General features: G+C 39.2%; 1 protein-coding gene across 1 annotated transcript in view; it reads left to right on the forward strand.

Annotated features, from left to right (window-relative positions):
* Positions 1-13867, forward strand: part of Ca-Ma2d (Ca[2+] channel Muscle-specific alpha2/delta subunit) — a 47698-nt gene that overhangs the window by 23086 nt on the left and 10745 nt on the right. The window contains 11 exon segments of the mRNA XM_019056629.2: positions 811-909; positions 1511-1591; positions 2522-2596; positions 3897-4004; positions 4482-4556; positions 5256-5397; positions 7639-7690; positions 9532-9734; positions 12234-12275; positions 12670-12763; positions 13405-13503. Coding sequence (XP_018912174.2) covers positions 811-909; positions 1511-1591; positions 2522-2596; positions 3897-4004; positions 4482-4556; positions 5256-5397; positions 7639-7690; positions 9532-9734; positions 12234-12275; positions 12670-12763; positions 13405-13503 — 1070 coding nt within the window.

Here is a 13867-nt window from a genome sequence, read left to right on the forward strand (position 1 = left end):
AGTGCACTATGAAATGCATAATTGGTGCAGTCAGTAAAACGCATTTCCGAAGTTATCACCAAGACTGACACCTACTTTGCAGGTTCCAGCAATCAGGTCAAGCTAAAGATGGATGTATGATAAAACCTGAGCAACCTTCGCTAACCTTACATTACGCAAAAGATGTTCGATCTTTCCCTTCAGATACCTATCAAATCGTTATTAAGAGTTTTCGCCTGTTTATTAAGATAGGATGGCAAAATAAAACGGTTTGAAAAAATTGTAGTCGTACACGAGGAAATCGTCAAAATGACGATTTTCATAGGTATAACGCTCTGAACTTATTTGACTTTCTCGTAATTTAGACTTTTCGTGAGATGTCCACGATGTAATATATTGTTAAACTTGTGACAACTTATATAAAACAAACTGTGATATATTTATGTTCCAAAGAATTTGTACTCCGAAGATGTCGTAAGCCGAAAGGTACCTCAGTGATTAATAAAAATTAAACACAACACCTTGATTCTCATTCACATGCAAATAAATTGGTGTTGTCCCAATCAAGCCTTATTAATAAATATATATGTCCTGTCAGAATTGATTTCCAGAAATTCCATTGTGAATATGATTCTCCCTTGTAAATTTTTGAAGAGAACACTAATTTGTAAATGAGTGCTTTAGTCTGTATATTGTTTTCTACTCCGATCGTTCTACTCTCTTTGCACGACATCTGTTCGAAAATTTGATTTTTACGGTACAGAAGTATTACGCGTTTAAGGGGCACCTAAATTTTACTGTGAATCTTGTCATATTATGAATTTTTTTCAGAGAGAGGAAGAGTCGGAAACCATGTCGTATCAGGAGTACAGAATGATGACATCCGTCTCTGTGCCGGCCTACGATAGGAAAATCAACAAACAGAACAACGTAAGTAACACACCAATGAGCACTAAATCCTAAAAATGAAGGGATCTTTCCGTTTATCAATGGTGGAAGTGCAGAAGTGAGTATCTCGGAAAACACGATTTTCCAGGAACTCAAAATGGTCAAATATTGAGTTACGCACTTTTGCACTTTCACCGTCGATATATTACCACGACCTGCATCCTGCCGTGCTAAGGAAATCGCTGTCTGAACCTTCTGATGTTTCTAAATTTCCTTTGATAAAAGTCAAATTTAATGGGAAAGTTGTAAACATTTTCATCTGATCGTTTACACAATTTGGTTCGCAATTCAATCTAAAAGATCTGAAGGGAAGTTTTGTGTGACTTTCTTTCAAAATGCATATTTTATTAGAGGAAATTTAGCAGCATTCGAATGTTTATATGGAGTCTTTTCTCGGAACGACAGAAAATATTTCGAAATAAAATTCCACGGATACGTCTTTATAACTCTGTGCTTGCATACATTTTATTTTTTTATTATTTATTTAATTATTTTTTCCACAAGGAAATAATTGAAAATGAATGCAATAACCTCCTCTGTCATTTTACTTAAAGTTTTTGTTACGTTTTTTTCATTCGTACAGACAAAATCAGCCAGCTTGCTCGGCGTGGCTGGTGCTGCGGTGCCCACTGATGATTTTCTTCGGCTGACCCTTCCTTATAAGGTGAGTGAAGGTACTACACATAGGGTAAGAGTCATTCCTCCCTCAAAAGTACAAAATCCCTCGGATTAGAGTCTTCTTTCATAAGATTCTAAAAGCTTCATGAAAGGCTCAAAACTGATGAGCCAATCAGGGAGCGAAGCTGGCATGGCAATACTCTCCTTGCAATTTGTAATTTAGGATGCACACTTGATCACTAGACAATTTGGATGGCATTTTGCAAAAAAAAAAAACAAAAAAAACTAAGAGCATTCCAATGTTGCTAGGATTGTGCAAGTTACATTCTTTGCAATAAAATTACTGGAAGCGTGCAAAAAAAAAAAAATTGACCAAGGTAATTCTCGTCTTGAAATTATAGGTGATTGGGAGTAAATATATAACTTGTTTAGATAATCAGTTTATATTTGCAAAGTAAAAAGAGTTGCACAATCTTAGCGATATTGAAATGCTCTTGGTTTCTTTTTGTAAAATGCAATCCAACTTTCCCACCACTTTGGCGCGTTTGAAATTCCTTCGAATTTTTGTACTTTTTAAAAACTAGCTTGTTTGGGATTTTGGCTCCAAACATACGCAATAAATTGTCACATAATATACTCACCGGGTACTTTCAGAGCATTGAATAAAAAACATAACTGTATAAAGTGACCCAATTCGTAGGAGAAACCTAGTGTCTAGGTGGCTGTTCCATCCAATTATATAAGGTGCAAAACACGATATCAGCTGCAATGAGTCCGACAGAAAGGGACTGAGTGCATAAACACAAATCTAAAAGCACCCATTTGGGTGTGAAAAACCACGGGAGTTATGCCGTTTCTAATATACAACGATGCAACTGGGTCCTTTCCACTGAACTCGGTCCAACTACGAGTATTTACCCACTCATTAATCATTTAATTGTAGTTTGAATTCGTTGTGTTTGGATTTGCTTCGCAGATTGGCGCCAACGGCTATGCCTTCGTTATCACGAATAATGGCTACCTCCTGCTCCATCCCGATCTTCGGCCGGTGGTAAGTTGCAGTGCCCCCTCCCTTATCTGCCCCTCCCCTCCAGGGAGGTTATCAGCCCCTCCTCCCCGCGGCTCGGCGCGGCCTTTATCTGCGAAACTCTTCTTCATTTAACTCTTAAAAGGGCCGCAAACGCGGCCATAAATCCCGGGATATTCTCTCAACGGCCGCCGAGCAGGTCTCGTAAAAATGTCTCCCTAATGGTCTAAACTTTGGGCTTAGACTCCGTGTGTGACCACCGGTGTGTGGAAGTTGCATGTTGTCAGATTCACAGGCGCTTCCGAGAACATAATGTCATCTTCAGGCCAAAATATCACAAGCGCCATGCGACGTTTCAAAATTTCGGCCGCAATTTTATTTTTATAAAAAGAGATTGTTGTTGTTGTCAAGAGATTAAGATTGCCATTACGTAGCTGTCCGAAAATTTCACTGAATATTCTTTGTGCTGCCGATTAAATTCAGTGAAATTTTCAAACAGATTCAACCAACGATTTCTCTGTGAAATAATAAAGTGGCGGCGGAAATTTTGCAACGTCGCATGATGCTTGTGATGCTCTGGCTGAAAGGTGACGATAAGTTGCAATCTATGAGAGAATGTAACTCAGACATTCTGTATTCTGAATCATACCTATATGATCAGTCAAGCAAAAGTTTTTGGAAATCAACGCTATTTTGCTCTGAATGATGATTGACGATGTCCTTGTTAAATATAGAATACGCCAAATGATGAATGTTAAACTCGGCGTGAGCCTTCTGCTAGGCGATTTTCTGCGAATTCGAATAAATATATACTCACAATATCAAAAAAAAGTATGTCTTTGCCCTTGTATATTTTTTGAGGCGAGGAGCTCAAAAATAGGTACCCAAAGCGCCGATTCAACTCCATGTGATTTTGAAGTTGTCTTCGAAGACAAGTACCTAGCTCTTCTCCTCGCTCAAGAAAAAATTTGGACTCCAACATATTCTCACTCTAAGAAATTCTGATTTCATGAGGAAACATGTCTCTCAGAAGTATAATTGGACGTACATATTTCTATCAAACGGAACTATATTCATTATGCCGTGAACCCTGTTAAGCATACATTCTCATAGGACTTAGTGCTCATGTCTTAATGCACATAGTTCCGTTTGACTAAAATACGTCCAATTTTTACCCTGCCTGTCCCGTGGTCCATTCCATGAAATGTCAGCGAAGAGTGATACGAGAAAAAGTAGAATCATATTTTAGAAGTAGGTCAATTTCAATATTCTGATTTTAATTTAATATATTTACTTATTTGTGCATTTACTTATTCTGTAACAGGAAAGAGGCACCCTTAAAGACAATTATAATAGTATAGACTTGACAGAAGTTGAGTTTCTGGATGATGACAATGATGAGCCTAGGGAACCTAGTCTAGAAATTCTGAGGGTAAGTAACCAAGTTTTTTTCACGTATTACAAGCAGACCAGCAAGCTTCCGCACGGCTCTAGTCATGTTGAAGTCCAATACGTTACGGAATCAGGAGAAATAGACCTTAAGGTGGGCGAAGGGGGGGGGGGGGCATTACCATATGCCACAGCTTAGAGAGATTAATTCTCTTTCATTTTTTGTGAAGAACATCCAAAAACTTCGAGAAATGGAACTTCGAGAATACATCCAACTTTGAGAACCGAATCGCAAATCTTAAAAGCAAGTGATTTAGTCTTGTCGTATTGTTGCCGGATTTTGAAACGTTTGTAGTTAAAGTAATTATACAAGGGCAAACTTTTCAAAAAATTACGTTTAACGGTGATTTCAGCATATCAACTGAGTGGATGAGTGTGACAGGGTGACAACTTCATTCGAAGTAGCTCACCATCATAGCTTTCATTTTTCCAACATATAATTTTCAATGATTTGTTTCAGCTTCGAGAGGAGATGATCAGCCACAATGAGGGAAAAATGCTGGACCTGAAGATGAAATTCCATTATGATGACATGGTAAGAGTATCACTCGTTTGACATGTACAGCCACAGACCTTTGGAAAAGCATGATTTCTGAGATTTGGAATCTGATGCTGCAATGTATGACTTTTAAATATTGCTTGCGCGTTAGTTATTTCGGATAGACAAAAGCACGCATAATCAATCAGCTACTCATCGAACAGAATCTAAAGTAGCAACTCAAATCATGAAGTTGAAGGAAAACTTGTGCTTATTTTCCCATTTTTCAGAGAATTTCATTTCTAGCATGAAATAGCAATTCTTAGCATCTACTGTAATTGAAAATTTTAAGGAAAAATGTGCTAAATTTTTGGAAAAATGTATGTTTCTTAGGGAAAAATTTGACAAACATCTGGATGTTCATACGGTGTTTTTCCTCAACGGCAGTATATTGTGGTGCTTTATTTGGAGCTCTGTCTTGTGGTCAATTTTGGGATAAATGGACTCCACTGGGGTTTTACATTTTGCAATTAGGAACTACAGTCTCTTGCTCATCCGCAAAAACATTCATGTGCGTGGGGAAACGAATAGTACATACGTCGTTTCTAAACTGAGCCGGAAATTGCAGTTCCTAATTCCAAAATATGGTCCAAATGGAAGTATTCGATGAGTCCTGCCTTAGTGTCCATTTTTGTTTCATTTGATTTAATTGATAATGAATAATTAATTTAATTTTAATTAATAATTTAATTATAGAGACGCGTCGGAGCTGAAACCCGGCACTACTTTTACGCACCCCTGAAAAATACCCCGTTCACGATGGGGCTTATGTTGCCCCACTCCTACGGAAATTACTGGATTAAAGCAGGGGACGAGATCAAAAAATCAATGCAAATGGGTGAGCACAGCAACATTCACTGTTATGGTCAAGCCACTAACGCAAATATTTTGAAAATAATCAATACTATCTTCCCACGGACCATTGCTTTTTGGTTATTATACCCCGTCTTCCCGATAATGCATGGAATCTTACGGGGATAACGTGCGAGAAAAGTGTTTTTTACCCTCAAGAACGTAGGTTAACTCGGGGGATTGAATTTGTAACTAAGTCGTTTTTTCCCCTGCCCCTTTTCCTCTGCTTTCCTCGTGCATTCCTCCTTTGAAACCGATTATTTTCTGAATCACGTAAGCGCCCATCTCTATTTTGGTGGTAGAGGGGTTGTTTTTTCTTTGTTTTCTCTGGTATAATCAATCATGTCTGATTCCAAAATATAGTCTTCTAAAAGAACATACATTTTTTTGAATTCGAAGATCGTCAACAAAGCGAATAAAACGGGTTTTCTTGTTTTTCTCGCATTTGCAATTTTGGCGCTTAAGTGATTTGGAAAATAATCGGTTCATTTGACATATCGTCGCTCTTCTGACGTCAAGGGCGTATCTCAGTTTCCGCGTGAGCCCTATTGCTCATATAACTCCATCCTATCCAGGGCTCACGTGGCAATCGAGATATGCTCTTCCGTTAGAGGAGGAACGATGTGTTTTGAATCCTGAGCTATCGCACATGCATGTCTTTGAAAAACTCTCCGTGTGGGCGACTTAAAGACCCACTCTTTCCTCTCCTCCTGCTCTGTGGATTTGAAGGGCTTGAAGGACAAGGCACTTAAGTGCAGTTTTTGCTATTTCAAGAAATTAGTGCTTTAAGATTCGAAATTACATGGATCCTTATGGCGGAAAAATGTTCATACTGACTTTTTGATGCTTGGAAATTGGAATTTGCGAACAGATTATAAAACAGATACTTTAACACTAGTTTTACTTGAAACCATGAGTACCTCAATTATTTCAAAAACTGCACTTATGCGCATTGTCCTCCAAGCCCTTCATTTGGACTTCAACCATTGGAATATCGTAAAAAACAGAATGATACAACTATTCTAGCCGCCGTGTGTTGCGTAGTATCGTTCTCAATTGAAGGCGTTTTCTCTTTCATTGTGTCGAGCTCTTCTGCCAACCCCACTCCACATTCCCCTCTCCCTCTCTCCCTCCCTCCTTCCTCTCTAAACTTTCAGGTTGTCAATGACTAATTTTTGGCCTTTTTAGACTATAGGCTACAGGGTCGAGGCATTTTTCTCGCAGTCGGCACATAAAAAGTCTTCGGGCGCGACTGAGGCGCCCCCAAAGGCAGCGGAACTCAAGTTCTTATCTTAACTCATCGCGGCCTTTAATTCACTCACACCCACACAATCCACCCGTCCCACCACAAACGCGACGCCGGACCGAAATTCACACGAATAATTTATTCATAAATTGCTGCGCTGCGCCGGAGAAGCGGGGGGGGGGGGGCAACTTAACCTATTAATAATGTTGCAATGTTCCCGGAGTTCCTGTATTTGTCAGCCAACTTTCTTAGTTGATTCTCATCACACTCGATTTACTCTTTCGGGAGACTACCTGCCTCGCCTAATATGGTTCCTTCGCCCCTCTCCGCCCCCGCAATTCCGCCCTCCCCACCCCCGCGTCTTCGCGGAACTTTGATAGCCGTGGCTTAATGTTTGTTCGGTAAACACAGGGAGCGTAATTGAGACTGAGGCGTTAGACGTATCATAAACAGGTATTAAAACGGCCCGAACGGGAACTTGGAATCGCTGCCGGAACTTTTTTAACGGCCCGGGTTATCAGCGCCGTTTGGGAATCGAGCCGAGAGCGCGGCGGCAATTTTACGGGGGTTTAAACATTCGCTCTCCGCCATTTGCGTTCTTAAAAAATGTGATGACGAAATTTTATCATATTCCATGCTGGAGTCCCTTTATACTGAGAGGAAAGACAATGCGAATCCATTTCTGATTGGTTCCCGTATTTTAGGCCTTCACAGTGTCACAAACGGGAATGAAAATTACATTTTCACCAATAGAAAATTTGCAAGTGTCTTAAATTTTGCGAATTTCATATTTAAAATGATATCACTTGGAAAACTGAGTATTAGGATATCCTTGACGTTCGGATATAAGTTTTCTGGCCTACCTTAACAATTGAAGGCGGGATAGAAGTGTGTGCAACCCTCATATTTCCTTCTTCTTATTTCTATTTCTCCCCCATTTTCAGTCAGAGTACTTAACTTATTTTAACGTTTTTATTGCAGGTATACCGTTGCAATACTATTTCCAAGGGAACTGGAACATCCATCCAAAATGGTACGAAGGTTTTTTTCTACTCAGATATGCTACGAATCTCTCAATTTTCCATCCATCTCCTATGATTTTGCGATTATACTAAGATCCATGCCCGAACCTAGATACCGGCTTCATGTGTGGGAGAGATGCTAATTTTATCATTGAAATCTGCTCATCTGCGGAGAAAAAGTATACGTTTTAAAAAGATCAATTCAAGCACTACATTTTTTTAGCTTGTGCATGACACAAGAAAAAATCATCTGGTTGCATTTTATTTTTGTGACAGCTAATAGACAGGTAGAAAATTCAAAATCTAATTTGAATCCGGGACCAATGCAAGTATATTGTGGGACCCTTATTCTTTTCATAAAATAAGAAAATCGACATTTTTGCTGTCTATTGGTTACCGGAATGCATACATTATTGGAGAGCTTTGGTTTTTCGCTTATTTTAATACCTGCGCATGGAAGTTATCTTTCGCAGGATCGCTAAAAGTTTCAAGTCGAGTTGTGTTATTTTATTCCTAAGACCGGGTGGAAGTGAGAATCGGATGCATGAATGAGTGACACTTGGTTAGTGATAAAAATTGTGTGTAATAAGAGTGTAAGCAAGATTTTAATCCTCATTAGAAAAATGTATTTCACCAGCAGACTTCTATATTTGCGGCTAATTTGGTGAAGAGGAAGGCCAGTGTTAAAACCATCTTTACTTACCAATTGTCACGCAGTACTCCATCACTGCGGTTTATACATTTAGTTTTCTATCCCTCTAGAACAGAGCAAATTAGGAGGATGAAATTACAAGCGTGTATTTTAGGCGTCCTGGGCCTAAAATATAAGTTGGTAATTAGACAATGCCTACGCAATGTTAATTCCGCAGCTCCATACAGTTTCCGCCAAGTTTTAAAGTGGATTGATTTCTGGGTGGTTTTCATCTCCCGAGTTTCCTTAATGCTAGGTTTTGCCGTAGTGCTGCTTCGTTTAAATGGTCCGTAACCCTTTAAGCACTTCTGGAAAACATTTCCATAAATAATTGAGGAGCTCACCATTTACTCGGTGAATTTTCCGCCACCCCCCCCCCCCTTCGCAATGAAACCCACTTTTATGTGTATAAGAAGATTTTCTCTAAACTCCTCATCATTGAGGCACGTTAAGACCTCAGGAGGATAGCGTTTCAGGCGTCCACCAAATAATTTAGCGCACTAATGACGTTAAGGAGCGTGTACCTTGAGCTTCACGACATGTATTTGAGAGGAGTTAAAATGCGGGGAGAGCAAATTTTTAGTCGTTAATAAACTTGAAATTAATTATTTGATACGTATAAAACTTAATGGATTAAAAACCCGGCGATCTTAAACGATAAACGAATATTTCTCTTCCAATTTTTTAGAGGATTGCGTTCAAAATGTGATCTGAAAAGTCGGATAATTTCAAGAAAAAATATTCATGACTTTCTTCGAAAATAAATATTCTCTGAAAGGAAATTTGGCAACATTCAAATGCTCTTACGGCGTTTTTCCTCAGCACGTCAGTTTACGTTATTGTATTTGTATAGGTCTCGATAGACGAGCAAAGTCCCGAACCAATTACCATCACAGTGTCGGGAGTCATCAGTCTTAAACTCATTAATTTGCTTAATTTTAAAATGAAAACTTGGCAGAAATGTTTCCTTTTTCAGGAAATGATGAATGGTGGCACTCCATTCTGATCTTACTTCGAACAAAATAGTGCTGCCCGTCAAAATTTGATGGTAGATGGTGACCATCAGTCATCAGCATGTCTACTTTGATCGGAATTGGTTCGGAATTTGATCGTCTATCCAGGGCTTATGATGGGCTCATTGTGATGATTGGTTTGTGGCAGGGTGTACTGCGATTACCACCGGTCCTCGGGTCCTTGGTTCGAGAGCCGGGAGGCGAAGCTCCTGCACTTTTTGAAGATGATCCAGGCGCCGGGCTGGCGGTGGAACAGGCAGTACCCGGCCGACGAACAGGAGGAGGAGGAGGAGTCTGAAGAGGAACCCGACTCCACTGACAGCTCCGAGAGGCAAAACCGTACTCATCCTAGTAAGTATACACAGAAAAAAAAAGTGAAGTTGATTTAACATTCCGGATGTAAAGAAAAGTGTGCAAGAACTCACAAAACGCTGAATTAACTGCTATAACAGTTACTTGGACGTATTTCTACCAAACAGACCCATGTGCAAGTGAGAAATATGGGGTGTGCTCGTTAGTTCTCTGGCGGTAAGAGTGAATGAGAATAATAAAGCGCCAGTGACGTCAGCGGCAATGATCGATCGCGAGCGCGAGGAGAGATCGTCGTCGGGGCGCTTTAACTCATGAGCCCTGTCCACAACGCCCTCTTGCCATGCCCGCGGCTCATGAGTTCCGCATCAGTTGGCACATAGGTCTCTTTGATAGAATGTAAAATCCCGCTTTTCCAATTCTTCAAAAGGAATCACGCCCAATTTTACATTGCTTCTTATGCAGCCTCGACGAGCACACCCCATATTTCTCACCTCCACATAGGTCTGTTTGGTAGAAATACGTCCACTTTAGCGATGCCAATGTGTAAAAGTAACTGATGTTGAGGGTAATTCAGCATTTCATGAGTTGGTATTTGGAGTGTAGCCGAGTGCTATATATAAATAATGTAAAATTTTCTTTAAAAAACCTACATTTTATCAACAAACTCCGACAGCTGTTAATAAAATGTAAGTTTTTTAAAGAAAATTTTACATTATTTATAGCACTCGGCTACACTCCAAATACCAATGTATTCAGTGCCACTACCTTTCACGTATTGTAATACAATGTTCGCTAATTTTGATTTTGTGAGTTCTCGCACGCTGTTTTTACATCCAGAATGTTATATCAACTTCACATTTTTCAGTGTAAGTATACGTCTAATTTTCATAGGCGTAGCTAGGTCATTTTGCTGGGGGGGGCCTGGCCCCCCACCACCGGGGGGTCTGGGGGGTATGGAATACCCCCAGGTCAGCGGGGGGTCCGGGGGGCCTCCCCCGGAAAATTTTTGAAATTTTAACTCTGTTTGAGCGCATCTCGAGGCACTTGTGGCGTTAATCTTCCTTCAATTTCTGCATAAAATTCACCCAGTTTTATGCATTTTAAGGTTAAAATACTTTGAAATTGTTGCATTCAACAGGTTATTCCATTTGTTTTCTCACTTTTAACGATTAAAGATGGTGTTTTTGCACCATCCAGAATTTCTGGGGGGGGCCAGATGATACTATTTCCAATTTTGGGGGGGGCCAGGCCCCCCTGGCCCCCCCCTTCCTACGCCACTGCTAATTTTCTACGTCCAATGGAAAATTTTCACGCGAATGTTCCTATATATCGTTACAAGTGTTACAAGCGCCATGCGACGTTGAAAAATTTCCGCCACCATTTTATTTCTTTACAGAAAGATTGGCAGAGATAAAAAAATCAGGCTGCAAGTATCGAAATTTGGCTCAAATGGAAAACCATGCTTCTCGGAGTGGTCAACCGAAGTAGTCGATCATGCGGTTCGAACTTTGGCCCGCTTAACTAAAATCTTTACGAATCTCAGTACGATTAACAAAAACTTTGGTTACCTGAATCAAAGTTCAGTTCCTATGACCAAAAATTCTGCTTACCTGGACAAAATAATTTGGTGTAGGTGCAACATCGTCATCTTCTGTCCAAAGAATCACAAGCGCCATGCAACGTTTAAAAAATTCCGCCGTCATTTTATTTTTTTTACAGAGAAATAGTTCAACAAAGTTGTCCGAAAATTTCACCGAATTTTCCTTGTGCTGCCTAAAAAATTCGGTGAAAATTTCAAACAGATTCAATCAACAATTTCACTGTGAAAAAATAAAATGGCGGCGGAAATTTTTAAACGTCTCATGGCGCTTTGATACTTGGAGGTGACGATATATCGTCGTTAAATCGTTGCTTTTGTTCAGCTACGTGGCTCTTCCCTTTACCCAGTGTAAGCCATGGTGCTTTTCAGAGGTGAGAAGCTGTTTATGGAGTGACAGTGAGTACATGCTTAGGTCTTTCTTAAAAAAATTTCAACAATTCTTCACGTTACGCAATCAGGATTAGTCCAAAATTTTGAAAAGGATTTGAAATTAAAACATAACGCCACGAGAGAGCATCGAAGACAGCGCCGTGCCGTGCCGCGCCTTCGGAAACATTATGGACAAGAAACGCCTGCAAAACTGAATGTAGGCCACACTTTGTACATTGACTCATTGCTTGAGATCTTCACTACGGTCTCTGCAACTTGTTACTGGATTGTAAGAAAGCACTGATCCAGGAATTGACTCTTCATAGAATTAACTTATTATTCATACAAAGGAAGGATGAGAATGCCATTAACTTATTCAATTTTAACAAATACATGCTAGCTGGATATATTTGAATCTACAGTGTGATTTTCTTACTTCCCATGGAATTTAAAGTTTCAGTAATGATTCAAAGAAATATGTAGTCATCCATTACCCCTATGCTCAAATCTTTGTCACTAAACAGACCAAGTACTTAAAGCATTTTATTTTCTAATTTGTTCTTTTACAGCGAAATGCAATAGGCGCACAATCGAGGATGAGGAATATTACTGTGAGTATGGCCGGAGACAAAATTATTCTTCTTTATGTTCAGTTGTTTCAGTGCCTCATATTTTAAATATATAGAAGTAGCCTCACTTAGACTTTAGTTAGCTAGATCAAGTGTTTAAATCGGCTGCTACAAATGTAAGCTATTAAATAATATTTTCAAACATTCATTTTAGTTAAAGTGTAATAACAGTCAAAGCATTCACCTTATTTTTGTAAGATTTTGATGGAACTAAAAAAATTTCTGGATGGCTGAATTATGTCCAGTAGCCTATTACCCAAATCCTAAATGATATAATTGAAAAGTATCCCTTGAATTGAGAAATGCACTCGTAATTTTAACAGGTGTGCTAGTAATGTTCGTCCCTTAATAACTGTACTTTAATTTTACAATTTAGGTGATAAAGAACTGATGCACCTTCTTGTATTTGACGCTAAAATAACTGAAGGAACGTACAAAACTTCAAAATGGGCAGCAAAATCAAGACAAGAGTGAGTGTTCGTCATCATTCATTTCCGTCTACTTTTCTTCATGATATGAAACAATTTACCTCGATGTTTATAGTAGAAAAAATCGTATCCCAGAGTGGGAAGTTGCAAGTTGCTGCTTTTTTCCTTTCTAATGAGGAGAACTAATCAATCACTAATACCTCAATTTTTCTGCGAATTATTTCACATAAAAAATGCAACAAAAATTTTTAAGACAAATATTGGTTGCTGTTCCGTTGGGAAAAAATAAAACATCAATGCATATTTTGAAAGACTGCGATGTTCATTTTTTTCTACTTTGAACATCGTTCCAAGTAAGCCGTATGGTTCAGATACAAATGCTTTCTAAGAGTCATTTTTGCCGATCATGATTCGATTTCTATTATTTTTAGTTTGTGATACCAATGTAAAAGACACGTTGGAGGATCAAAATTGCTCATAATACGAGACGAGGTGATCATAAAGTCGAGGGTCGAAAAAATAGTTCGGAAAAGACGGGATGACATGTTTTCGAGCGAAACCGTTCAATTTATCTCCGAACGGATAACCCTTAACTTTAGTGTCATTTTCGAATTTGAATGTTTATTCTTTTTATTGATTCTCATCTATAAAATGACTAAAATAATTCTCCGAATCTTTTTTAGAATGGAGCTGGTCGAGCGTTACAATGCATCAGTTCGGTTCCTTGCCACTCAAAGTGGTTTAACTCGTTGGCAACACATTCCAGATGAAATTGAAAATGAGTAAGTTGACTTTTTTGTTTCCTCAGTTTCTATGAAGAGTTCAAGACCTGACTTACAGTAATTGAATCGGCTCTTCAGAATTCACGAGCATTAAGATCACTCGAACTACATTTTGCAATTAGGAACTACAGTTTATAACTGATGCCATTGAAAGTGAAAGGCGTAAAAGTTTTACATTATGTTTATCCCGCTGAAATTTTCGAAGCGTCCAGGAGTCAGGGAAATTTTAAACGTGGGGCTGAAAATACATATGGTAAGCATGAGAGGATGTTCTCCAAAGCGTGGGTGGTTTAAGTCAGGGCATGTGGGCGACCTAATCATGACTGGTTTATGGCGGTGAGGCCGGCAACAGCAATTACTGCCG

Source organism: Bemisia tabaci, chromosome 8 (assembly GCF_918797505.1).
Source record: "Bemisia tabaci chromosome 8, PGI_BMITA_v3".
In the NCBI taxonomy this organism is placed as follows: Eukaryota; Metazoa; Arthropoda; class Insecta; order Hemiptera; family Aleyrodidae; genus Bemisia; species Bemisia tabaci.